The sequence below is a fragment of the Talpa europaea genome (genome assembly GCF_964194135.1).
Source record: "Talpa europaea genome assembly, chromosome: 1".
Lineage (NCBI taxonomy): Eukaryota > Metazoa > Chordata > Mammalia > Eulipotyphla > Talpidae > Talpa > Talpa europaea.
The window spans coordinates 1,186,793-1,213,344 of NC_140073.1; the positions used below are offsets into that span (position 1 = coordinate 1,186,793).

A 26,552-nucleotide genomic window follows, 5' to 3' on the forward strand; every position below is an offset into this window, starting at 1 on the left:
CAACCCCACGGTGCCACTGCAGCACCCCAATAATGGCGTGTGGACTCTCTCAACCGCTGGAAGGGTCCGAACAGCCTGGAGAGCCCCCTGCCAACTGCCCCAGCCCTGGGGTGGAAGCGTCTCCTTGAAGTCGGGGTGCTGAGGCCGGCATGGGACGGGGCTCAGAAGAGCAGCGGGCCGCTGCTGTGGGCATGTCCGGACCCAGGCCCCTTGGCCTCGGGAACCAGCGCCCCAGAAGCGACGAGGGGGGAGTGGCCTGGAAAGGCGCGCGGGGAGGGCCAGCCCTCCAGCCGGGCCAGGATCACCGGGCACCAGGCAAAGGAGCGGGAAGTGCCCTCCCCGCCCGCCCGCAGTCTGGAGACCCCTAGCAGCAGGCACCCACCAGATAGCAGAGCCCCCCGAGGCGCTGGCTCCTCGCTGCGGCAGCCCTCCCCTGTAGCCAGCTGCCGTGCTGGCCTGCACTAGCTCCAGGGGCCACCCAGCCAGACACCCCATCTTTGTTGTGCCCTCCGCCATGATGGTGTCGCTTCTGTCCGGGTGCTGTCTCACCCAGCTCACCACAGGCCAAGCCCAGGGGCCCCCCCTCTGCTCTAGCCCGAGGGGCAACGGCTCAGCCGTCCTCTCCACAGACCGTGCCAGGTGACTCGCCCGCTGACCTGGCCGTCCTGAAGGCTGCCTGTGGGCGGGCACAGGCCGCGTGCACCCTGCTTTCTCAAGCCCCACAGTGGCCTGCGGAGGCGGACAGTCCGCCCCTCCAGTGATGGCGGGGGGAGAGGTGGGTGTGCTTGCTCCCACGGGGCGGGACAAAGGCTTCCCAGAGGGTCTTCTGTGGCCGGATGGCCTGCCCCAGGGGACGGGGCGCTCACGCTGTCCCCGCTAAGGAGTTCCGTCGGGGCCGTGCTGGCAGGACGGAGCCCTGGACACCCTGGCTCTCGGGCAGGAAGACCTGCCACGGCAGGGCCAGCGGTGGCCACTGAGTGCGGCCCACGTGTGCACAGTCCATTCCAGAAGGCGCTGCCTGCAACCCCGAGGACCGGCCTCCTGGGCAATACAGGCCCCCCTCAGGAGGGGCCCACCGGGGTGCCGGTCCCCACGGCAGCCTTCAGTGTCGCAGACCCCAGTGCAGACGCAGGGCACCTCACTTCCGTCCCACAACTTTAATAGAATATTCTAACTATTCTGTACAAATTGAAAACACGTCTTCAGGTACAAAGGACGGGTGAGGCCGAGCACGCAGGCTGCTCGCAGGCCCGGAACCCGCCCGCCAGCCCGGTGGGAGCCGGCCCGGCGCTGCCGAGACGCCGAAACACACACTACGGGAGACGCGCCCAGCCCAGCCCCTCCCCGGGAGCCCACACCCCACCTCTGCCCCGGCCCCACCCGCGCAGCTGTCGGGACAGCAGGCACCCCTGCCGCGGCGCAGCGGGCGGGGGCCGCCTCTCGCCAGCCGAGCCACCCGCTCTCCAGGGCCGCCCGCGGACGGGCAGCGGCAGGCACCCCAAGCCCCTACAAGCATGAAGGAATAAATAAATACGGGGTGGACCTCAAAAGCATTCGCTTGGAGTCAGTGTGCACACGGCCCCCACCCCCCCACCCCGAGGAAAACAAAACCAAAGAAAGAACACTCTGAGGAGACCAGGCCCGCCCGCCCCGCCGGTGGCCGGAGCACAACAGCAGGGCCCGTGGGCCCCCCCACCGCCCCCCCGAACCAGGGCCGTCCGGCTGCGGGAGACGCTCCCACCCCACATCTCTGCCTGGGTCCCCAGCCGCCGCCGCCGCCGGGCCCGGTCAGTCGTCGGAGCTGGGCCCAGGCCGTCCAGGGTGCAGGCGTGAAACCTCCTACTGCGCACGCGCACTCGAGGCGCCACTGTACAGGCTAAGCAAAAGACTACGAGGGGGAAGCTGGGCGGAGACCATGCAGGGGCCTCGGCGCGGCCGGCGCCCAGGGCGTGCTCACTGCTGCTTGCACTCGGAGGGCTGGCTGGGCTCCTTCTGTCAACGAGAGAACAAGAGCTTCGGTGACGGAGAGAAACCGAGGCTGGGTGCGCGCGCAGGGGATGGGTCCCCACACATGCTGAGAGCAGCAGCCTCCCGGCAGGCCCCGGGGGCAGGCTTTCTGCCCAGGGCCACTGCAAGACACCAATGGGGGCATGTTGGGGTTCCCCGGGACCAGAGATCCTGCACGGGCAGCAGGGCCCACTTGTCACTGCCCTCGAGCTGGCGGCAGCCCCGCAGCACCCCGCCCATGCAGAGACGCAGCTCCATCTTTACCCCCGGCCCCTCACACAAGTCCAGCAGCTGAACCGTAAGGGGCTGCTGTACCCCGGGCCCAGGACACCACGGCTGCCCAGAGGATGGGAGGCCACCCCGTCCTGCAGCCGTCTCCCCAAGGGGGAACTCGACGCACTACAGCCAAGGCCTCAGGAAGTGCCCTCCTGGGCGTGACCCTCCCAGGCCTCCGGCTCTGCCCTCTTTCTGGAGGCCAAGAGAAAGCACCACACCACGACATCTTTGCTACGAGGGCAGCAGGAACAGCCAGGCCAGAACGCGGGCCCGGCGCAGGCCCTCTGGCCAGAGCTGCGCGCCTGTGACGCACAGACCAGAGGCTCGGAAGTCGGATGCGAGGACGCCCGTGCGGCCAACCGACAAAACTCACGCCTCCGCGGGGAAAACTGGAAAGGAGCGGCCAGCATGGCAGGAAGGGCCGGCGCATGGGAGCCAAGAGCCATCGGGGTCCGACCGGGGTAGGGTGTGCGTTGCACACCCTGCATGGAGGTGCTGCTGGGAAGGGCAGTGGCCCCGCCACACACGCGGACTTCCGGGCCGACCCCACAGCTCTGCTTGTCAAGTGACCTGTGCCCACCGGGGAGAAGCTGTCCCGGAAGCAGACGAGATGGGAGACGTGGGCACCCGCTCCCTTGAGGCGAAGCTCCGGGGCCGGCTCCACGGGCCTGCGCCCACTGTGCGCGCGCTCTGTGCCAGAGCCAGTGGAAAATGGCCCCGGCGATTTAAAACACCCCCAACCCGCGCCCCTTTCTCGGAGTGGCTTACTCACGTGTCCGCTAGGACCCCCCCGCCCCCCTGGGAACCCACCTTGGGGTTCATTTCGGCATCATCCTCCTCTTCTCCCTCCTCATCACCTTCCAACTCCTGTACGAAGAGGAATGAGAACTGGCTGGACGGGCACAATTTAAACTCCGAGGCTTCACCAGCCACCAGCAAGGCAGAGCAACACCCCGACTGGAGGCAGCCCCCCGTCACTGGCCGCCGCCCAAGCGCCTCCTCCCACCACCCCTACGACTTCCCGCCACTCCCATGTCCACAGACAACCTGGACACAGGTCGCTGGCAAAGCGGCTTCAGCTGGGCCCAGGATTGTCTTTTCATAAACGAATTTCGGGGTCAAGCTGGCCACAGCACCGTTCGAGCCTCCCCTCGGTTCCCAGGGCTGACCGCGGCCAAGGTGGCACCCCGCCGTGGGATGACCGGGACCCGGAGGTCGGCCCCGTCCACGCGCGCAGAGCTGAAACGCCACCTCGGGAGGGACAGTGTTTCTCGCGAGCCGGGCCTTACCTCCTCTTCTCCTTCCTCGCCCTCTTCAAACTGCAAAGAAAACCAAACAATGAGGTCTACGCAGGGACGTGCTTCCTGCCCCCAGCACACGCCTGCCCCGTGCTGCCCGGCCAGGACCAAGGCAAGGCTGGGCAGCCAGCAGATGTGGGCACTGACCTGGCGGCTGCGACCCCAGTGTTCTACCGGGATGCCAGGCCCAGACCCCGCGTGAACCAAGGGCTGAAGACGCGGAGGGAGCAGGAGGACCCGGCTGGCCAGACCCAACCGGGCAGCGCCGACCTCAGCAACCTGCACTGTGACTCCCGACACGGCCACGCGGGGCTGGGCCCGCTCTCGGCCAGGCAAGGGGCTGGCGCCGCCGCTCCAGCCAGGGCTACAGCCTGGGAAAACCCACCCCAGGCAGGCCGGACAGTTCTTTCACATTCAAAGACATCGCCGGCCTGGCTCTGCTCAAGGGCCAGACGTCAGATCAGCAGCAACAGCAGCCGAGACAGCCCCCGCCACGGCTGTGTGGCACGAGGGGCAAAACCCAAGGCTCGGTGAGGAGTGCCTCTGGGAGCCTCCCTGCCTCACAACACCTCCACTGAGCTAGTGGCCCTCAGCCCGGGGCCCACCGCACCCCTCCAGGCACCTCGTGGTAGGCAGGGTGGCGCCACAACAAACAGCACACCCCGGCCCTCCTCCCGTGAGCGGCTGAAGCAGCCAGCGCGGCAGCCTCGTCTCCCACGGCAGGCACGCCTGCTCAGGCCAGTGTCTTGAAGCTCTGGACACTCACCACACCTGGATGGACCCATCTGTTAAGAAAGCACGGGGCGGGGGGGGGGGGCGCTCCTCCCTGGTGGCGCAAGGGTTAAGACACAGCGCTATGAAGCTGCCTGCAGCCTCTGCAGCACGAGCTCGATCCCCTGGCCAGGGGGCTACCCACATGGTGCAGCAGACCTCTCCTGTCTCCCCGCTGCTCCCCTCAGCAGTGTACTTCAGTCAATCTGCCTGTTCTGCTCCCCACTCTGTCTCTGGTGAATCCTCTCCCCCTCCACACCTCTAGCCTGTACCCCAACTCTTGTACGCGTAAATAAATAAATCTTTAAAAAATAAAATAAAGAAAGCAGAGGGGGACGCAGGGCTGTCTCAGGGCCCCGAAGCCCCAGTAGCAAAGGCTCCCGGGGACCTGAGCCCCACAGAGCAGAACGACTAGGCCAAGTGCAGAAGACAACCAGAACCAGAACGCCCCCTGCAGGCCATTCCGGCCACTGTGGTGCTGCCCGCTGCCCGCCACACTGGCACCCTTGCAGCGCACTCACCGCGTGCCCGGGAGGCAGAGGCTCGCCACCACGCGGGCTGCGGGCCGCTCTACGCAAGTACACTGAAGCCACGCTGTCCAGCGGTACTCGATGGGCCCGGGGTCAGAAATGCCCGAGGCCGCTGGTGAAGACCACTGTGCACAGCAAGTAGCCACGACCTCTGCTGCAGTCTAGTCAGAGGAAGCCAAGCCTCGGCGTTGGCCCCGATGCTGTGACCAGCATCTCCAAAACCTTAACGTCTCAGCCACCACCTCAGCGTCTCTGTGCCCTGACACAACCCTCGCCCCCATGTCGCACCCCGCCCGGGGCCAGCTGCGGGTTAGGAGTCCACCCCCTCAGCCTGGGCCCTGGCTCGGGCCCGCAGGGAGGACGCGCACGAGCAGCAGCCCCCAGCCCCTGGCGCAGACCTCATACAGAAGGAAACCTAAGGCAGCCCCCCCCACCCCTGATGACTGCAAGAGCCACTTTTTTCCTAAGAGGTCTAAAAGCAAGAGGAAAGTTAGGAACCATCTAAAAATACTTCCCAGTTGGGCCTCCCCAGTGGCCCAGCAGTTAGGTCTGAGTGCTGCCACTCTACGGCCTGGTGAATGCGCTCACGCCCACACCTGTGGCCTTCACCCACTTCCATTACAAAAATCAAAAATCAAACACTTCCACTGACATGCCATAAAGCAAATTTTTCTTCCACACAAGATTCAGGGGGGCCCTGACTGTGCTGGAGCGTTGGGGCATCGAGTCAGGCCTGCCAGGCGAGGGCTCGGCCCCCTCAGGCAGAACAGCAGCCCCTCAGTCTCTGGCTTCTCTGGGGAGTGGCTTCCATGTCACCACTCGGCACAGCGGCGACCTCCCTGGTGCCGAGAGCCGCCCAAACACGCAGGCCTGAGGTGACCAGAGAGAGGCCCCGCATAGGCCGATGGTGCCGGGAGCAACACACCCCACAGCAGCGCGGACGGGGCTCCCCGGGCCAGTACGTACATTGTCATCGTCCTCGATGGCCTCCCCGGTGAAGTACAGCACCGCCCGCGGGACGATCCGCTCACGGAAAAAGTGTCCAATTTCAAAGTCAGAGGCCAGCGTGAACTCGGAGTCCTCATCCTGGGAGGAGACAGCACAGGTCGGTTTCAGCAGGAAAAGCAGCGCCGCCCCCCACCCCCACGCGGGACCCCGGCCTCCGGGCAAGCAGGACGCAAGGGCCCGCCTCCCAAGGCCACCCTGGGTCAGACGCTGCGTTTCACCCTAGGCGCGGCCGCCCGATGCTGATCCAGGCTTTCAGGGGGCGAGATGGGAGGGAGAGGGAGCCCTCGGGCAGACGGGACGTTTAGGAAGGACGAGATCTTACCAGCGACTCTCCGTCTCCGGATGCTGGAAGGAAAAGCAGACGCCGATGTCACACAGACGCCCAGAGCCGCCCAGAGCGCTCAGCGGGCAGGTAGGCCGGGCTCGCCCGCACGCTGGCACTGCCGGGCCCACCTCCGCCCGGCTCGCTCACACGGCCCATGGGCGTGCCAGCCTCCAGGACAGCGCTCCCAGGGCCGCGGCAGCAACAGGAGGGACCAGGTGGGCATGAGCCCGGGCAGACGGGCACCGTCTGATGGAGGCTGCCGGCCTTCTCGCGCACCCCCCGCGCCACCTCACCCCACGAAGCGGTGGCCACTGGGCGGTCCCAGCAGCCAGCACCCCAGGACGGTTCCGGGTCAGGAAGCGCACAGGGGCCTGTCTGCCGGGCGGGAGGAGGGCATGGAGACTAGCCACCCCAGGTTTCCCCTCTCAGGACACCTCGCCACCGCGAGGGCTTTTTCCTGGGCCCCATCACCCTCGCGTGTGTTTCTGGAGCTTGGCGTGGTCGCCTGATACCTCTAAGAAAAGCCACGCTGAGGTGCGGCCGCCGCTGGCGTGTTCCAGGTCACCACCATCGCCACGCGGCTTCAGAGCCCCAGGTGCACCCCACAAACGCTCTCTTGCCGCGTCAGTGATTTACAGCCCGCGCACGCTCAGGCCCTGGCTTTAAGGGCTACTGATGGTTTAAGATCCCGGCTTTGAGAAAACTCCCAAAGCCTCTGACTTCAAGCTCAAAGCCGGCGCGTCCGGGTGAGCTCACACAGGCAACCTGCGAGCCGACGCCGGGCTCCGGAAGGGGCCGTCCCAGGGAGACCAAAGGCGCGAGCGTGGCTGCTCTGTGCCCAAACGGGCACACGCCGGCGCCTTCCCGGCTCAGAGACAGCCACAGCGAGAGGGGAAGAGGACGACGGACTGGTGGAGGGAGGCCCGGTCAGTGAGGGCGCAGACCCTGGAGTGGAGCCGCCGCAGCCAGGGGCCACGGAAGGTCAGCGTCGGCCCCCACAGCTGTCGGCATTTCCCGACCTCACGCCGTGATTCTGACGCGAGGCGTGGCCTCCTCACACTCGGGGTCAGCACCGCCAGGGCCCAGCCTTCATTCCCTCAGCGCCAGGGAGGTCAGAAGAGCCCTTCCTAGCTGAGAGGCGCCGTCTCGAGGGCTCCCATGTGGGAGTCCGGCTGCTGGCGCTCCCAAAGCACACAAGCCCCCCGTGTGGGCCGCGCGGCAAGGCCGGGGGGTTGGGGGTGGGCAGCCCCTCCAGCGGGCGCACATCGGCAGGAGCACTACTCGCGGGCGCCCAGGAGTGCAGGGTGCGGAAGCGCCGGTCAGGGCTTCCTCCCCGAACCCCGCTCTTTTCCTCCCCTGCCCCTCCCCACCCAGACCCAGCTGGAGCCATGCCCGGCAGGCCCCGCCCCGCCCGCGCACCTTTCAGCGGGCTGAAGAAGTTGAAGAACGAGTCGCTGGGCACCTGCTTGGTGATGGTCCTGACCGTGCCGCGGCCCTTGTGCTTCTGCTTCTTCTTGACGGTCTTGACGGTCACGTTCCTCCCCTTCTTCCAGTCGATCGCACACCTGCAGGTCAGCCCATGAGGAGACTGGGCCAGGCGCCGCAGCACTGGGCAGACATGGCCGAACCCGGGACGCTTGGGAGAAGGCGCCCCGGCCCACACACTGCAGGGGAGCAGGCCACGGCCCAGGGGATGATCGTGGCTGAACCCCGCGGCCACTGAGCCCGGCGGGACGGGCGCCCAGCCCTGCCCATCACAGGGAGATGCACAGGGAGCGCGCAGGCCCACTGAGTAAGGATAACTGTTTCCATGTGAGAACAAACCCGTTTCCCAAACGGTCTCAAGCAAGAGGGAGGCGTTCCAAACCATATTCCCCCTGGGGTTCCAGTCAAGGGCACCCAAGGAGCTCGAGCAGCCAGATAGCAGAGAAAACTGCTCCCATCCAAAGCCAGCAACCAGCTCCACGGGCACCGACTCAGCAACCAGCCGTGGCACCGGGTTCATAGCACGACCCCCACGACTTCCTCTCCGGGGAGGCCAGAAGCCAGCCCCCCCGTGCAAATAAGGGAACAGGGCCCCGACCTCAAACCCTGGCACCTGTGAAGCCACTTCCTAGCGCCTGGCAGCCCACCCCAAGCGCAGAGACTACCTTGACTTTAACCCTTTGCCTTTTAAACAGATTCGAGGCCTTTTATTGATGCCCAACTGTCTACCCGTCGAGGTCCAGGGTCACAGCTCTGGCCTCAGAGGAGTTGAGCGGCGCGTCCTTACCCGTCACAGTCGACAATCTCGGGGCCTTCAAAGGAAAAGGGATCGGCCTTGTCCGGCTCCGACTTCATCTTGTACGTTTTCGTCAGGACCGAGTTGGTAAAGTAGTCGTTGGGCTCAAAGTGGAACTCTAGCACAAAAGACTGAGAACAGAGGCCAAGCGTGAGCGCCCTGCCCGAGCGCACGGCACAGGCACAGGGGCCACGGCCAGCGCAGGGCACTACGTCCTTGCCACAAGGCCCAGCGCCGACTAGCTCTCCGGGCACGGCTGCGTAACGAGACGATACTCGGTCGGAATAGACACCGGCGCAAACTTACCAACAAGTGACTTAATTGGGGAAGGAGCCCCACAGTGTTCTTGGGAGCTCTCCCAAAAACCCATAGCATCTCTCCTGCCCGCCCCCAGGAGGCAGGACGCACGCCACAGGCAGCACTGACTTGGAAGAGCCAAGTGTGGTGGGCGGGCACGCGGCAGCGGTCACAGGGACACGCGTGCTCACAAGCGATAGCTGAGACGTGGAGGGAGGCCCAGTGGTGCAGAGAGGTGCAGTGCGGGTGGGGTGGCAAGTGCCTGGGACATGAGGGGCGCCCTCACGGCCAACAGTAACATGGCGGAGAGCTCGGCCACCTCGGGGGACATGTCTGGGCAATGCTGACCCAGCCACACCTGCCAGCGGGTGCAGCGGTCTCTGTTTGCGGCGGCTGCTCCACCCTCCCTGCTGTGCCAGGTGTCAACAGGGTGCCCTGGAGAGCAGCGCTGCAGCCCAGGGGCAGGCAAGCCCGGGCCATGCTTTGCCCCGAAGCTCAAAGCTCAGCGCTTTCCTCATCCCTCGTAGCCTGAACGTGTCAGACGCCTCCTGGTAAGTAAAGGGAAAGCCAAGGCCGCCGCAGGAGACCCGACGAGCTGGGGACGGCCGTGCTGCCCATGCTTTGCCCAGCAAGCAGCTATCTGGCGCTGGCGGACAAGCCTGGCTTGGGCGGTGCACTGCGAGCCTCTCTCCCGCGCCCACCAGCGAGACAAAGAAAGCAGCCCGCAGCCCCACGCGGGTCTAATCAGAGAAAACGAAGCCAGAGAAACGAAGCCATAAGGGGAAACAGTCTGGGTGAGCCTAGGGTGAGCAACGTGTGAGCAACACAACCTTAAAGCGGCATGTCCCCCAAGAGAATTTGTGGTCCCACAGTGGGCGCCCCCCACCCCGAGGCCTGGGGAAGAAAGCCGGCACTGGAGCCCCAGCCAGGTGCTGCGGACAGGGGCTCGCTCCTGGGCAAGTGAAGGCGAGGAGGAGCCTCCAGCCCACGAGCGGGTGCCACCAGGCCGTGCCTGTGCCCTCCCCTGCACCCCCACGGCGAACAAATGGGGAAAGCGGGGGGCACAGACACAGGAGCGCCCCACTCTCACCTGCCGCTGTGCTCACACGGGCCTGGCTTGGTGAGGAGGGAGGGAGACGACCCCAGCCCGGCGACGCCCCCCCCACAGGAGCTGTCTCCAGGGCCTGAGACTGAGTGCCACCAGCCGGCCAGCCAGTCATGAGTCCCGGGGGTTACTCTGGCACTGGAATGGAACCCGCCAGCCACGGCCAGGCTGACGGGTCACGAACAGTGCTCCCTGAGGACCGGCTCAGGGGTGGCCCCCGGGGGCGCTGCGGGGCAGCACGGCGTGTTCGGGAAGCAGGTTGTCCTGTCTCATCAGCAGTTACCCTCACAGCTAAAATGCAGTGGCTGCTGCCCTCACGGGCACGCCCCGCCTCACGGGCCAGCCCGGGCACTCGGTACTCACCATAGGCTGTCCGGGGTCTGAAAACTTCACTTTAATATCCTGCAGGTGCTTCAAAATCGGCTCATCATACTCCTGAACACAGAGAGGAGGTGAATTTCTAGAGGCTTTTGAAAAACCTCACCTGGGCCCTCACGAGTCCCTGCTGTCCCAGCACCCCATACGCGTCGGCTGTGCTCTCCCAGGAAGGGACCCCAAGCTGCTTACCCACCCCCCGTCTCGGGTGGCAGTTGAGGTGCCCAGCGTGAGCTGCCGCCGCCCCACAGGGAATGAGTGCTGCCAGCCGAGACACCGGCCCCGCAGCTCCAAGGAGTCGGGAGAACACCCGGACCAGCCACTGGCCTCAACGCCCCACACCGGCCCGTGGCTGTCAATGCCCAGCGCCCACCCCACACGGTGACCGCATGAGAGCACCCACAGGGCCTCGCGGGGGCGCCGCAGAAGAGCTGGCTGCAATGCTGCTCAGGCCAAGCTACCGCCACCTGTTGCCTTCGGAAGCCCAAGTGAGAAGTCAGAGAAGGACCCGGAGGGCGGGACCAGTGACGGCAGCTCAGGCGCCTGCACGGGCGTCTCCCCTTCCCCGCCGTGGGGACCGGCCCCAGCGCGCCTGCCAACCACCAACTACCCAACTTGACATTTTTTTTTGACATTAGGAACAACAAAAATCAGAGACCAAATGGGCTCTAGCAGGTTTCTAGCTGAGCAGTAGCCCAACTGCTTTTAAAGGGGCCACTCTGTAAGAATGGCCAAACCCCAAGTTCCAGAGCCGGAGGCAAGCGGCTGGGAAGCTGCAGACCCTGCCCGTGTGCCCGCCTCCACCACCTGGCTGTTGTGCCAGTGCGGGCGCCGCCCAGCAGCAACACCAGGAGCTCCGAGGTCACCCCTGCCAACCAGCAGCACCCGCCAGCATCACCCCCAATCAGCAAAGGAGCCACATGCTCTTAATTTCCTCACCCAGCCACCACCCTGAGGCCCTCACAAGGCCTGGAAGGCAGCTCCACCCTGACTCAGAACCAGGGCGCCGGCCCCCATCATGGAAGCATCTTGGGGACTGCTGCCCGATCTCAAAGCCCTGCTGCAGTGGGCGTCCTGACCGCTGCACGGAGGGCCCAGGGTTCCAGAGATCTGGACCAACTCAGGATGCAGCCCGTTTTGGGCTCTGCGTGCCAGGGGCGCCCAGCGCCCCGCATGCCCGGGCATGAGCATTCCAAGCCACCGGATGAGCTGCTGTAGAGCTGCGCAGAGAGCAGCCACGCTTCCTGCTGAGGCAAGACACCAGCGAAGAGGTTTTGAGGGAAACGAAAGTGACGCACTCCTTTAACACGCGTCCAACTGTGCTACTCACAAGCCCCCAACGGAGAAAATGTGAAGGACGAAGCCCAACACTCCCTCTCCCACCAACAGCTGGTCCCCCAATCAAGTCAAGTGCGAACAATGCAGACCTGCAGGCCCACCAGACCCAAGGCCCAGAGCCTGCCTGCCGCCACCCGGGAAAGCTGAGACCCGGCCGCAGCCGCCCGGGTGTTGGCCAGGCTGTCATCCAGCTGCACCCCCTCATGCAGGCTGGGGGTAAGGAGGCTCCGACAGCCTGTGGGGTTTCAGAAGTGGCTCAGGCTACTCTAACAGAGTGAGTCAGGTTCCGACACAGACTGTCCACACTCCCCAGCAACCTCCAGAACGTGCGCCCCCACCTTCCCTGGGCAGCGATGGGGCAGGAGAGGCACGGGCACGAGCCGCCCCTCAGTCTGCAGGGGGCGCAGCGCTGCCTTCACACGTATTAAACAAGGTAGGAGGCAGCACCGTGCGAGCTCCAACACCCCCCGGGTGTGCGCGTAACTCAGACGGGGGAAGCGTGTGTCCACCCTGCAACGTGTGGGCCTGTCTGGGCAACAGAAACGCAGGCCAGCCAGGGAGATGTCAGGCAGGACTCACTTCTGTATTCTAGGAACTTCAATGGTAATTTGGTTCGGGGAGCAGCAAACCTGCCACCTTCTAATCTGCCCACCATTTCATCACAGAAAGGTTAACAAAGCAAACGAAGCCAGAAAGATCGGCTATTCCTCCCTTTTTAAGAGTTTTGCGAGGGCGAGACTGCGGCAGTCGGTGACGTGTTTACGCAGCCAGCAGACTGCACGAGCCTCCTCACCCAGCTCAACTCCTCCTCCACGGCCTGACTGCCCCCTCCGCCTGTTCACAGTGACGGGCGGGCCCTGTCCGCGGGCTTCCCAGGGTGCTGACACGGGCGCAGGCTCGGGCTCCAGTCTGAGACCCCCGGGGTGGGGTCCAGCGCACCTGAGCTGTCACTCACAGACATATCCTGGGCGGATGCCGGGCAGCAGCGCGCCCCTACAGGCAGCTGCAGGCGACAGGGCAGGGTGCGCTCCACGGCGGATGGGCTCACCTGGACCAGCTCGCTGAGCATGTCCACGTTTCTGAAGATGGTGAACCAGAACTCAGGGATGCCTCTGGGGTTGGGCTCTTCGGCTGGTGCTGCTTCCTTTTCCGCTACGACGACTTTATTTTTCACGTCTGCCTAAAGAAGGAGGCGTGCAGAAGAGAACGCCGATGACCAAAGCAACAAGCTCACCAGGAACACGACGGCTGCACAGGACGTAACTGGGGAACTCTGCACTGTGAAGCCCTCGTTCCCTGAATGTGCCCCCCAATCCGGCGGGTGGCACAACGTCAAAGGTTTCTAAGGGCCAAAGCACCCCACCTTCCGCCCAGACACACTTCCGTCTGCAGGGGCCCTATGCCCCTGCTGGTCCTGATGGGTGGGCGGGCAGCCACAGGGCACACACACCTCGCCGCTGACCTTCCAGCCCCAAACGCCACCCCATGACTGTATGGCAGCCACAGACGATAGACCAGGGAGACGGCATCTGGCTTGCCACCAAATGACACCCCTGGGTCAGACGCCACAGAGCGTGCCCGACTCAGCTCTGCCGCTCCCTCATCACGTCACAGCAACGACCAGAAACCACCAGCAGGCCACGCTCATTGACAGGAAACTTACAGCCAGCTTCTCCTCCTCCTCCTCCTCCTCCTCGCTGTGCCATTCTGCCTCCGCGTCTGTTGGCTCCACGTCGCCAGTGATGAACTCCCTCCTCTAAGGAAAAGGGGGCTTCCTCAGGGTGTGCGAAGTGAGCCGGAAACCCCGAGTTGAGCCAAGTTTGTGAATGACACCTGTCTATCATCTAGATGCTTCTACCATCTGGACATCCACAGCCTGAGTTCTTTTTTTTTTTTTTTTTTTTTTTTGAGACGGGGTCTCGCTATGTTGCCCAGGCTGGAGTGCAGTGGCTATTCACAGGCGCGATCCCACTACTGATCAGCACGGGAGTTTTGACCTGCTCCGTTTCCGACCTGGGCCGGTTCACCCCTCCTTAGGCAACCTGGTGGTCCCCTGCTCCCGGGAGGTCACCATATTGATGCCGAACTTAGTGCGGACACCCGATCGGCATAGCGCACTGCAGCCCAGAACTCCTGGGCTCAAGCGATCCTCCAGCCTCAGCCTCCCGAGTAGCTGGGACTACAGGTGCGCGCCACCACGCCCGGCCACAGCCTGAGTTCTTAGGGCTTAAACGAGCACGTTCAGTGACTCCTTGGGTCAACCTGGAGGCTCACCTTGTCGAAGAGAGGCTGGTACAAGGCCGCGTACTTTCTCTCCAGGTCGTGAACCTCCTCGTAAAACTTGGCTTCTATGTGGGCGCACTTCACCTGCAGCTGCTTCAATGCGTTGATTCTTCTTTTGACAGCTTTAGGTAAGCTAGAAGAGAAAACAAAAATAAAACACGGACGCTCAACCACAGATGACAGCTCGCCTTTCAATTTTACTAATCAACAGAGTCATCTGTTTCCCTGACGCCCCACAATCTCAACAAAAGAGCAGGTTCCTGGGCCTCACACAGGCCCAAATGGCGCCCCACTGGCCTGCGCCCCACACGAGACCCTCCGCACACCCGCTGGTCGCCGCCAGCACGGGCGAGGACGAGGCAGGTGTACACAGCACGGTCCAGAAAGGCCTGTGGGGGCCCGGTCCCCATGGACCTCTGTCACAGTCCGCCCCATACAGAGCCCCTCAGGGAACGGGGTCCACCAAAGACACCAACTGAGTCACCCCTCAAGGATGGCTATGGCAGCAGAAACAAGGAGGCAGCGGGACAGGGCCTTCGTAAAATGCCGGGTGCCACTTCTTCTCTGTGTTAACTACACAATTTCAAATTCTTTAACTTTTCAAATCTTCCTGAAGAAATAAACACCGTACCCTGAGCCTCCAGGACCCTCTCTCCCGTCACCAGCTGTCTGCCGTTCCGTCAGCCCCACTGGGCAGGGCAGCCAGCGCGGCACCACCCACCCCATGGCCTGTCCCCTCTCGGCGTCTCCTGGGCTCCTGCCCCTCCCGGCCAGACCGCCCACCCTCGGCCTGCCCAACCTGCACGCATCCCTGCCAGGCGCGGCTGCTCAGACAAGGAGCTAAGTGGACACTGCAAGTCCGAGCCCCTGCTGCCGGACCAGCCCGGGAAGCCTTGTCAGGGCCTGTGTGGGAGCTGGGCAGCGGCGGATGGGCCGAGAACACGCCCGAGCCTGCAGAAAGGCTCCTTCTCCTGCCCACACGCTGTGCCTCCCCACCCAGCACTCTGAACAAGCCAGTCTCCAAGACAGGCCAGGAGCCCAGTGCACTCTGCAGTCTGCCGGGCATGCCCCCCGCCCCCAGCAGACCTGACAGCCCTCTCACCGCCACGGGGTGGCGCTGTCCTCTCGCGGCCAAGGCCTGCGGCACTAAAGCCCGGCTCGCGCGCCCCCACTGTAGGAGCTGGGCAATGAGTGGCCTCTTCCCCGCGGTCCCCAAGCTGTACCAAACGTTACTCAAGCACACGTTACTCAAGCACACTTACGTCTCGATGTAGCTGGAAGGGGTGTGGGAGGCGTTGTCAAGCCGTTCCTGTAGCGCTGCCAGCACTTGAGGGCTTTGCATCGCCTGATCTGTGAGCTTTTCTAGTCAGTTAAAAACAAGGCCAATAAACAAAGTCACCACGCAGATTTACCGGCTCTTCTCACTTACTTTAGGTTTTTAAATGCAGCCAGTGGCTTTCAAAAGCATGCCTTGAAGCATTCAGAATGTACTTAAGGGCACCTGCTTCCCTGTCAGGCACCCGAGTGGTGTCAGAACAAATCTCCAACGCGAGGACACCAGAAGGACCCCAAGTCCGGAAGTCTACCTCTGGCCACCTCCCTTCCCTCTCCAAGCTCTGCGATGGGCGTACAGAGTCAAGGCTGGGATGCGGCCACTGCTCCTCAGGGTAAGTCAGCACCCACTTGCCCTTGGGGTCACAGCCTAGCAAAGCCTCCCTGCCCGGTTCCCTGGGGGCACAAGACCTGCACCTGCCACCCACCTTTCCCTGCCCCGTCCTCTGCCCAGACCTGTCCCCCGCTTTTGCAGATTGTGTGTGCGCCCCACGCATAGCAGAGAGCGGCCCACACCTGGCCCAGGCATGGACGCTGGGCACCTGGCCTGGGCAGAGACAAGCTCAGGGCACTCACTTTACCCAGAAAGTCGTCCCCACCCGGGGGCTCTCCTCATCCTTCTGTGAGACGTGAACCCAGCAGGCATGCCCTCAATTTTAACTGGACACAACCACGATGACAAAGCTGTGTCCTCAGCGCCCAACACATCTCCTCCAGCCCAGCGCCTGCACTTTGGGCTCCCCCCACCACAAGGAATAGGGCCAGGAGAGGCCGTCCCCAGTGCGGGGCAAGGGGAACGCTGTGCCATGCAGCTGGCGGACTCAAAGCCAGCAGGCACAGCAGCAGGAGGACCCAGCCAGACTGAAGGGACCCATGGGCTCAAAAGGGCACTGAGCACACGACAAAGCGCTGACGACAGGCAGGATGGAACCCCAGCAAAAGTCTGCAGGGTGCGGGGTGGGGCCCTTTGTCAGTGTCATCTCCTGCAGGAGCAGCGCAGAAGGAAGAGGGCTGCTGACGGCCTCCCTACCCCAGCGAGGGTGCTGGGCGCTCCCACGTCTCCGGCTCACTGACTGGAGGGAGCGTCATGCGGAGAATGTGCAGACACTGCCTGCACCCTCCAGGCAGCCCTGGCCCCCATGGCCTCATGCACCTCCTGCCCATCGCCACCCAGGCGGTGTCCCACTGCTGTGGGAGCCCTGAGCCTAATGAGGGACCCCTGGGCCACTCCGCAGCGCAGGCCCTACGGGGCCAGCAACGGGGGAGGCCAGGCAGGGGCAGAACAGGGGCTCGGCGAGCCCCAGGCGTGGGCACAGCTGCAGAAGCGGCGCCAACATGAGGCGCGACACTGGCTGTGCGGGTGACCACCGATGCGCAGGCCCTGGTTGGGCTGCCGGCGCCGAGAAGTCACCTCGGGTTTCAGGAAATGTACATTAAACCACTTTAAGGGAGAACAGCCAAGAACGGCACCTCTTGCTTCCCAACAAATGGAGGCAGGAGAGCAGATGCCACCGCCCTTGGTGCCAGTGGCGGCCCCGGGACCAGTGCACACACTCCAGTCCCAGGAGGCTAAGCACCGATACGAAAGGGCACGGCGCTGGCGTGCGACCAGCACATATCTCGCAACGTGGTCTCTGGGCCACGCAGGCGGCTGTGGCCTGTACCAGGGATAACACCAGAAAGCCTCTGTGCGTTCAGGACAGACGCCACCGCCTCAGCCTGACCAGGCAGCACGGACGGAGCTCCGATGGCTAGGGGTGATTCCGCAGGTGCGGAGTCCACAGACACCAAGGCTGACCGCTTTCTTTTCAGTGGGGAGAAAAATAATACACCCATGAGCTCGTCTGGGACTTCCTCCAGAACAGTCAGGGAACAGCGCGCAGACCGGGGAGGACACATAGGTCAGCGGTCAGTCGACGGGAGCGAGGGCCAGGGCAGGCGCGGGGCGTGTGTGGCTGCTCGCTTTTGCGGTGTCCGAGCTAGAACGCTCAGTAAATGCCCGAGTCCTGCCTCAGACGCTCTGATGCTGGCCAGGTCCCCAGGGCAGCGCCTGTGACCGCACGCCTATGTCGGGGGCCCAGCCCCAGAGTAAGGTGGTGCCACATCCCAACTCTCCACCACCCTCTTCCCGTACAGTGAACTGACCTGCGTTACTTGCATTTTTAGCAGCCTCCGAGGAATCTGAAGGAGCTCCATCTGGAAAACTGAAACAGAATGTTTAAAAGTTGTTGTTGTAGGGCCTCCCTGGTGGCGCAGCGGTTGAGCGCTGGGCTGTGAAGCTGCCCGCAGCCTCTGCAGCGCCCGCTCGATCCCCAGCTGCCAGCGAGGGTCCCACATGGCGCGCAGACCTCTCCTGCCGCCCGCCGCTCCCCTCAGCAGTGTGCTTCATCAGTCTGCCTGCTCTGCTCCCCGCTCTGGCAAATTCTCTCACCCTCCCGCGCCTCTGGCCTATACCCAGTGCTTGTGTAAATAAATAAATATATCTTAAAAAAAAAAAAAGAAAAAAAAGAAAGAAAAGAAAAAAGAAAAAGTTGTTGTAAAGAAAGTGCCCAAGGCAGACAGCATGAGGGCGTGACCCGGGAGGCGGCCAGGGCTAGCAGAGGGGCTAAGAAAACATCCCCCCGGGGTCCCCCTTGGTGCGCAGGGGTTAGTCTCAGCACTGTGAAGCTGTCCGCGGCCTCTGCAGCACGAGTCCCATCCCCGGCCAGGGAGCGACCCCAGGGCGCAGCAGCCCCCTCCCGTCTCCCCACTGCTCCCCTCAGCAGTGTGTTTCACTGTCTCTGGGGAGTCCTCTCACCGCCCCCCTACCTATGGCCTACACCGTAGTTAGTCTATGGATAAATTAAAAACAAAACCTTAATTAAAAAAAAAAAAAAAAAAAAAAGAAATCCCCCAGTTAACATCGCTGCCCCATTTCCAGCCCCGGCACAGAGTCTGGGTTTTCCTCTCCGCCACCTCTCTCCTCAGCGAGGCTGCTTCCCATCGCCAGCTCCAGCCGCTAACCAAGCAACAGGCAGGCCCCACCAGTGGGCCGCTCACTGTGCAGGAAGGCCGCGGCCCGGCTGCCAGGACACGGCGGCCCCCGGAGGAGCCGTGGGGAGTCCCGGACACGGGGCTTCAAAGCAGGCAGGACCATCCCCCCAACACCAAAGCCCATCAAACACCCTGCGCACAACCAGACGTGGCCTTGGGATGAGACACTGACGAAATCTCCCCCTGGACCCCGGGGGCCCCCAGAACGCCAGGACCGGGCTAGCGCAACCGCGGGACGTGAGCGGGAGGCAGGAGGACCCGCGCGGCCGGCGCGGCTTACCTGTTATCGGCCATCTGTGTGTCCTTCTCGCCTGCAAGTGAAACGAGAAGTGCGTGGTCACAGCGGAGGCCACCGCGTCGCCCGTTCCCTTCCCGGAGCCGCCAGGCGCCAAGCACGGCCTGCGCGCCCACGGCGGCCGTCCACAGGCCTCCCGGGTCGAAAGCCCTCGGGTGACACCCAGGGGCCTGTAGCTCTACTGCGACCAGGCGTCCGGATGACAACCGCTGGCTCCGCCCGCCTGGCTTCTGGGAGGGATTCTGGGCCAGTGGCTTTAGAGCATTCACAGCATCCCCGGGCTCCCCATCTTCCCAGCGCGCGCGCCCAGGCCTCAGGAGGCGCCCGCCACGCAGACAAGGCCACGCGCCACCTCCAGGCCAGCGCCCGTCCCCCGGACCTAACAGGAGCCCGCTGTGATTCGCGCTGCGAAAGCCCGGCCCCGCAGAGCCCCCGCCGAGCGAGCAGCTGGGCAGGGACGGCGGCGCCTCCCGGGTGCTCCGGGCGCCTGAGCACAGGCCCGCCCCCTCAACGCCACCGTGCTGCACTTCACTGCACTCTTCTTGCGTCATCTTGTTTCAAAATAAAACACGCTAATTATTTTTAAAATGCAAAACGCGACGGGAATGTCACTGTCTTTCTCCAAAGAGCTCAGCGAAGTGAGGGACAGGTGCCAACTGGAGCAACCGCAGCAGCACGCGCGGGCCCGGCCCGCCATGCGCGGAGCCAGAAACCCGCACCCACGACGGGCGCCGCTCCCCGATGGCCCCCCACGCCCACGCTCTGCTTTCCACGAGCTACAAACACAGACGGCAAGGCAGGCAGGTCTCCGGGGCGACGCTGGCCAGTAACCGCCATCAGCCCCCAGCTCCCGCTGCGGCCTCGACAGCGCCTGAGGGACCGCCTTCCTTCCTGCGCTGCCCCCCCCACTGTGCACTCTCAGGGCGGCGTGTGACTGCGAGCCCATGGCCCTAGGGTCAGCCGGCCACTTAGAGGTGGACTCAGGGGCTGCCAACTCAGGGAGACAGGCAAACTGAGGCGAGACGGTCTGCAGAAACCGAGTTTCCTGGGGAGGAGCAGAGCTGCAATGTGGGGGCCACACATGGCCGCGAGCCACAGGCCAGCCCCCAGGGGCACAGGCCTCTTCTAGGGGCCGTGGTGCAAAGGGGCACATCCGTCAGGGGCTGTGCCACAAGCCCACGGGCACAGAGGGGCAGAGGCTCCTGACGGCCGCTCACGGTGGGAGGGTGAGTCCGGCCTTCTGCGCGCCAAGCATGTCCGCAGCATCAGTCCCGCGTCTTTCTTCTGAGGACGCTCGTGAGCCCCCCCCCATCCAGACCCTCCTCCCCACTCCCCTCCTGCTGCCTCTAGCCGAACACTTCAAGGCTGCTGTTCGGACAGGTGACGGCCCCGCGGCTCACAGCCTGCCCAAGACACCCGCCGTGCAGTGACCCCCAGCCTGCGCCCGGGGCCCGCTGCCGAATGAGGGTGCAGACCAGAGGTTCCCCTTCCTCCCCGGACGCCACCCCTGAGGCCGAACAGGTCCCGCCGTCACGACGGCAACGCAGCTCGAGGCCACCCAAGCTAAGTCGGGACAAGCGGAACATGGAGCGGAATAAACGACGGGAAGGAAAAGGACGAACCGGTGCCCGGACCGCAGCAGACGCCGCCGGTGGCCTGGGTGGAGGCCGGGCCTCCCGCGTCCAAACCGGGCGGACCCTCGGAGAAGCCCACCACCCACCCGGCACGGAAGGGCAGCGCCCGCCCGGGTCCTTCTGTCACCTGACGGGCAGCCCAGGCGGCGCCGCGAAGGCCGCTCCCTGAGGAGAGTGCGCAGCCTGGCGCCGAGGCGCGCTGGACACGCAGGCTGGGGCCGCACCCGCGAGCCAGCGACGGGGCGCAAGGGCCGCGGGCAGCAGCGCGGCCGGGAACGTAAAAGGCACGCGGGGTGCAGGCTCCTCCGGGCCAGGAGCGCGCCGGGCCCTCCCGCCACGACGCAGCGCTCTGCCCTCCCAGCCTCCCCATCGCCTCTGGGATCATTTGTTTTTCCCTCAAAGGACTCTTTATGGGAAGCGTTTTTCTAGCAAATTATCCAATAAAATTTAAAATTTATTTTAACGGGAGCCACTTAGCTCGTGCTAGCGTCGCCGCACTCAGGTGGGCCTGGTCGCGGGAGCCAAGGCAGGCGCCCCCAGACCGCGGAGGCCCGGCCCTCGGCCACGTGCACGCATCACGGGGTTGCAGCCCAAGAGCCTCCGTCTCTGCGAGGTGCCCCCAAGAGCTGCCCTCTGGCCAATCGCGGTTTCCACCGGGGGAGCCCGCGACGAGATGGGACTCGTGGGGGGGGGGGAGGGGGAGTTCAACGAGGCCGGCAGTGGGACAGCTTGGCCCTCGCTCCTCTTGCTGACCCATCCACCTAAGATGGCCCTGGAGCAGCCTGGGGCGCAGGGCCCCCCCCCCCAGGCGCACGGGGTCATGTTCCTTCTGCACAGGCTGAGGAAGCACCTCCCATCTACACTGCAGACCCAGGAGACCCTGGACAAGCCTCGGCCGCGAGCGCCGCAGTCCGGGCTCACAGGGCCCCGCCAGGGGACCCCGACCCAGCCTGTCTTAGTGCCGCAAGCGAACCGCCCGGGGTTCAGCTCCAGCTGCTGCGTGAACTCGTATCTGACGCGAATGACTCAGTCCCCCCCCACACACACCCCGCGCTGACACGCGGACCCTAGAGAGAGAAGGGCTCGCAGGCCCTGAAGCCGGACGCCGCCAGCCGTCCAGCTCGCGCCTTCTCTCGCGTTCACGCCACACGCCCGCGCCTGACTCGAGATCAGGTACGGGGGCGCTGCTTCCGTGTGCACGTGGGGAACGTTTCATTGTCGCAATAAAGAAGGACAAACGCGCGTCTGTGTTTGCACGGAAAGCCGGAGAGGCAGGAACCCGCCGGCGGCTCCAGGCCAACCTGTCTCCCCGGACAGTCGCAAAGGCTCGCTGGAGGCCGGCGCCTGCTTAGGCCATCGAGCTGCCCCCACAAAACACTGGGCTCTCTTTAGAAACTTGATAGGGACCAAGCGCTCGGTTTCCAGGGAGAAAGGTAAAAACCGCCTCCTTTCTTAGCCAAGCGCCATGTTCCCTCCTGCCAAGCCCTGAGAGGCGGACCCTCCACAGAGCGTCCCCACTGGCCAGCAAGGCGTCCCCTCCCGCCTGTGCCTCCCCACGACTTTTCTCCTCAAAAGCACGTGCGCCCAGCGGACTGGCTTCTCCCGCTGCCTGCTGTCGGGGCGCGCGAGAAGAACCGATGGGCGGCAGCCCTGAGACGACCAAGCCCCGCTGCATGCGAAGCGCAGCCCGCTCTTTCCACCCCGATTTCACCTCCGTGCCCCTGCGAGGGCAGCTGGGCCTGACAGGGCAGACAGCGGGCACGGAGCGGCCTGAGGCCGTTGCTGCGCAGCCACAGAGCGAGCTGTCGTTCCTGACAAGACTCTGAGAAATGCAAATAAAGTTCAGCGGCCAGCAGCTTCTTCTCTGCAGAGGCCGGGTCCAGAGCCCACGCTGCCGTCGTGCCCTAGCGCCCAGGCCAACCCTCCGCCCCCCTCAGCTGTGCCTGGGGAGGGGGCGCGTATCCGCCCCGCGAGGAAGTGGCAGGGCCCGGCAGCGCAGCGCAGAGAGCCCGCCGCAGACCGCGCGGCCGCCGAGCAGTCTCGCCCTTCACCCTGACCGCTGTCTCTCCCGCAACACAGGGGAGCACCCCCAGACGGCAGGCCCACGACAGCTCCCAGCCAGCGCCCCGGGGAGCCCGGTCACGCAAGTGCCCGGCCCCAGCAGCCTCACTCTGGCCGTTGTTTCACACAGCCCAGGCCACAGGCCGTTAGGAACCGAACCACCCTTCTGCCCACAGGAATTATTCTTCCATAACAAAAAAATTCAGGTTTTCTAGAAAACTTTTTGGAAGTATAACATGAGTTTACCAAAACTTTTAAACTGGGCCTCCCTGGTGGCGTTTCCTAGGTTAAGACGCAACCTATGCAGCCACTGGCAGGTGGATCCACCTGTGCTGCTCCCCACTCTGGCCCTGGGGAGTCCTCTCACACCCCCCCCCGCACCTCTGGCCTGCACCCCAGTTCTTGTGTGCATAAATTTTTAAAAAATAAATAAAATCTTAAAACAACCCTCTTTTAAGCCATTTTAAAAATGCAGAAAAAGAAGAAAAGCTTTAAAGTACCTAACCTGGGCCAGCACAGCAGCCCTCGTGTTTGATATGAGACGAGCAACAGCGCCACAGAAAACGGAAAGGACTTCAGTCCCGCCCAGCGGCAGGAGCCCCGCAGGCCCAGGGAATAAGGTGCCCAGTGTCAGGCGGGCGCCAAACACCCCGCAGGCCAACAGCCACGTCAATGGAAGGCTCAAGCACAGATTCATGGATGTGACGAACACGCCCCGTAGTCCACTTCTGCACACATGCGCCGCCTGCAGAGATAAAAATCTCTCAACTCAAAGCCGCACGGAAGAGCCTGTTGATCTGAACTGTCAACTCAACGCAGCGCGTCTGCACGTTTAGGACACCCTCACACAGGCCCGTTCTTCAAAATTCAGTCTATCAAGGTCATCAAGCCAAAAACGCTCAGAAACCACCCCATCTCTCCAACAGCTAGTCTGTAAGTTTTGAAAAAAAATACAAAATCCACACACAAGCGGCCAGGTGTCGTTTCATGACGAAGGCACCGGTGAGCGCACAGCTGAGGCTGAGAGGCAGGCGGGGGCGGCCGGTGTGCTGTCCCAGGTGTCTGCACAGCGCCTGCTGAGAGCTACCTGGCCGCCGGGATTCCAGTTCTGGACACAATAATTATCCTCATCTTAGCGCAAAACTTAAAATTCTAGTAAAGGTCCTTAAGCGAAGCTGGGATAATTACGACTCTTATTTGCACGTGGGGTCCCTGTCGTCACTCTAAAAACGAAACCTGAGAGTCTTTTTACTGATCAAAAAAGTCCTACTGATCCGTTCAAACCGCAGAATATATAATTTACCTTCAAAATGTGAAAGCGGAGGGTCTCCCGGGGGGAGCAGCGGGGGGAGCGGCCCGGCCGCAGCCTCTGCAGCGAGGGCTGATTCCCCGCCGGCCCCTCCTGCCTCCCCGCCGCGCGCCCAGCAGCGCTTGGGGTGCGCCTGCCTGCTCTGCTCCCCGCTCTGCCTGGCGGATCCTCTCACCCTCCCGCGCCTCTGACCGGGGCCCCAGCTCCCGTGTAAATAAATAAACCTTTAAGGGAAAGAACATGGAGGCAGAAACTCTCCTCCTCCAAAAACAAACACAAGCCCCAGCACCCAGAGAAGACTCGTTTCTCCAGGTTTCTCCCCCGGCCCCGCGGACTCCGCCCGACAGGGTCCCGGCACCCCAGGCTGCTGCAGCTCCCTCGGGCTCTTATCTCTGGAAAACACCCGCCTTCGCATCCGACCCGCGGGCGCTTCATCCCCCGGCGCGGTCATCCCCGGGCCGGAGACAGCCGCCGGCCCAGGCTCTCGCCCCGAGTCCGGCCGCGGCAACGCGCACACCCCTGCCCGGGCCCCACCCGGGGGCGACGGCGGCTGCAGGCCCGGAGCGCGCACGCCGCGGGGAGAAGGCCCGCCCTCGCCCGGAGCCCCAAGTTTCCTGCGGAACCGAGCGGCTCGCGCGGCGCTCAGGGCGCGGGGCGCGGCCCCCTCGGCAGGGCCTGGGGCGCCGGGGACTCGCGCGCCGGCCACACGCTGCCCCCCGGGCAGGGGCCGCGGCCGCCGGGAGAAGCGAGGCGGGGGGCGGGGGGCGGCCGCCGACCCCTCGGCCGAGAGGGACGCGCCGCCCGCGCCCGCCACGGCGCTCACGCGGCTCCGGGAGCGCCCGGCCCGGCCCGCGCGGCGCGGCCAGCAGCGGAGCACGTGGGGGCGCGCGGTCCCGCCCCGCCGCCCGGCCCCGCGCCCCGACTCCCGGCCCCCGCCCGGGCCCGCCCGCCGCGCCGAGGGCCTGACGGCGCGGGAGCCCGCGGGCGGCCTTCACCTTCGGGGCGCCGCGCCCCCTGACCTCGGGCGGACTCCTGCGGCCCAGCCCGCGCCCGCCCGCGCCCCGGATGCCCCCGGCGGCCCCCGCCCGGCCCCGCCCCGCCCCGCGCCGCGCCGTTACCCGGCGGCCGCCCGCCCGCACCTCACGCCTCCTGCGGCACTGGCGGCGGGGCCTTCGGTCGCTCCCCGGTCTGCGCCGCCGTGGCTGCCAACAACGGCGCCTCTCATTGGCCGAGTCCCCTGGCCCCACCCTCCGTGAGCAAGGCCGGCTGCGATTGGGCAGGCTTGGCGCGCGTCAACTACGCCGCGGGGCCGCCGACAGGAACCAATCAGAGGTCTCCGAGGGGCGCCGCGTCGCCCCCTCGCGCAGACCCAGGGCCGTATGCAAATTAAGCGGGACGTCTGCGTCGCGCGCCCCGCCCTTGGCGCTGAGGGGCGGGGGCGCCGGGAGGCCGCGCGGGGGGGCGTCGGCCCGGGGCTCCCCCCGGGGCCGCAGCGCCCCCGCCCGCCCCGCCGGCTCCCCGGGCGGTGTCCGCGGCGCGCCCGCCCGCTGGCCCGGCCTGGGCCGAGCGAGGCCCCGCGGCCTGGAGCGGAGCCCGAGCCGGGGTTGGGGCGCAGCCCCCGGGCGCGGGCGCTGAGGCGGCGCCGTCTCACCTTCCGCAGGTGCGGCCGCCCCGGGGGCCTGGCGTCCGGGCCTCTGGTGGCCTGGCCCGGCTCTGGAGGGGGCTGAGGCCCGGGGGGCTGAGGCCCGGGCCCCGGAGCGCACCCGTCCTGCGCGGGGCCGCCCGGCGGGGCCCGGAGGGGCCGCCTCCTGGGTCCAGCTGGCGGAAGCAGGCCCGGGGGCCCGGCCCCCCGACGGGCCCCCTCTGGGGCGGCGGTGACCGATGCGCAATCGCTGTCCTGGCGCTGGCCGCCCCCCCCCCTTGGGGCCGCCTCCCGCCTCCTGCAGGCTCCCCCGGGCCGCCTGCCGTTTATTCCCGCCCAAGCAGCTTCCTTGGCATGTTCACTGGACTGCGTGGTGCCCCCTCACCCCGTCCCCACCCCACCGCTAGCGGGGCCCGCCGGCAGCGCCTCCAGCAGGGCTTCTTGGAAGCAGTGACGCCCCCATGGGTGCCTGAGAAGGGGGGTTGGGGGGGCGGCGGCAGGCAGATGGGACAGGCAAGCGCACGGGGAGCTCCAGCACCTACAGAATGTGGGGCGCCCCGGGTGGCTGCCTCTGGGGGGGTGTCCTGCCAGCCAGCGATGCCAGCCGCCAAGCTCAGCACCCCACCCGGGCCCTGCATTCCAGGAAGCTGCCGAATCCCCAGTTCATGCCCATTATGGACCTGGGGGCATCCCTCGCCCGCCCGCGCCCCTTCCAGCCTCGACTGGGCTTAGTAAACGAAGCAGGTCACAGCATTGTACTTCGGTTCAAGGGCTCTAAGGTATGAGGGGAAGGGGGCCTCCCTGGCGGCGCAAGGGGTTAAGGCGCCGCCCATGAAGCTGTCCGCAGCCTCTGCAGCTCGCGATCCGTCCCCCGCCAGGGAGCGACCCACAGGGCGCAGCAGACCACCGTGATCCCCCGCTGCTGCCCTCAGCGCTGTGTTTCGGTCCGTCTGCCTGTTCTGCTCCCCACTCTGTCTCTCATGAATCCTCTCAGCCCCCCCCCCACCTCCGGCCTGTACCCCAGTTCTTGTGTGCATAAACAGGTAAATCTTTAAAAAAAAAAAAAAAAGAGTGAGGTATTAGGGGAAGGGGGTGGCCCCTCAGGGCTCCCATCCAGCTTAACCACAGAAATGCTCCCTCTCACGACTGGGGGTACAGTCTGAAATCAAGGTCCTTTCACCTTAGATTTAGGGCCTCCACTCCAGTGTGACTTCATCTCAGTCTCCCCCTATCTGCAAAGACCGGCCCAGTCATGTGGTTGTAGGTGGACGCGCCGTCTTGGAACACAGGTGCTTCCCGGCCTCTGTGGAAGTGGCCGGGCGGGCTGCTCCCCCCTGCCTCCACACCGTGGG

The 26,552-nt window shown here is 65.0% G+C and overlaps 1 protein-coding gene across 1 annotated transcript; it reads right to left on the minus strand.

Annotated features, from left to right (window-relative positions):
• Positions 1-1,722: 1,722 nt before the first annotated feature.
• NAP1L4 (nucleosome assembly protein 1 like 4) lies at positions 1,723-18,553 on the minus strand (the record flags this gene model as incomplete). Its single annotated transcript, XM_084252989.1, has 14 exons — positions 1,723-1,992; positions 3,094-3,150; positions 3,573-3,602; positions 5,849-5,968; positions 6,213-6,235; positions 7,635-7,780; positions 8,488-8,627; positions 10,262-10,333; positions 12,660-12,791; positions 13,275-13,367; positions 13,886-14,027; positions 15,157-15,256; positions 17,372-17,430; positions 18,540-18,553. The coding sequence occupies 14 exons, from the start codon at positions 18,551-18,553 to the stop codon at positions 1,954-1,956; spliced, it is 1,167 nt and encodes a 388-aa protein (XP_084109115.1). The 3' UTR covers positions 1,723-1,953.
• Between the last annotated feature and the right edge of the window lie 7,999 nt (positions 18,554-26,552).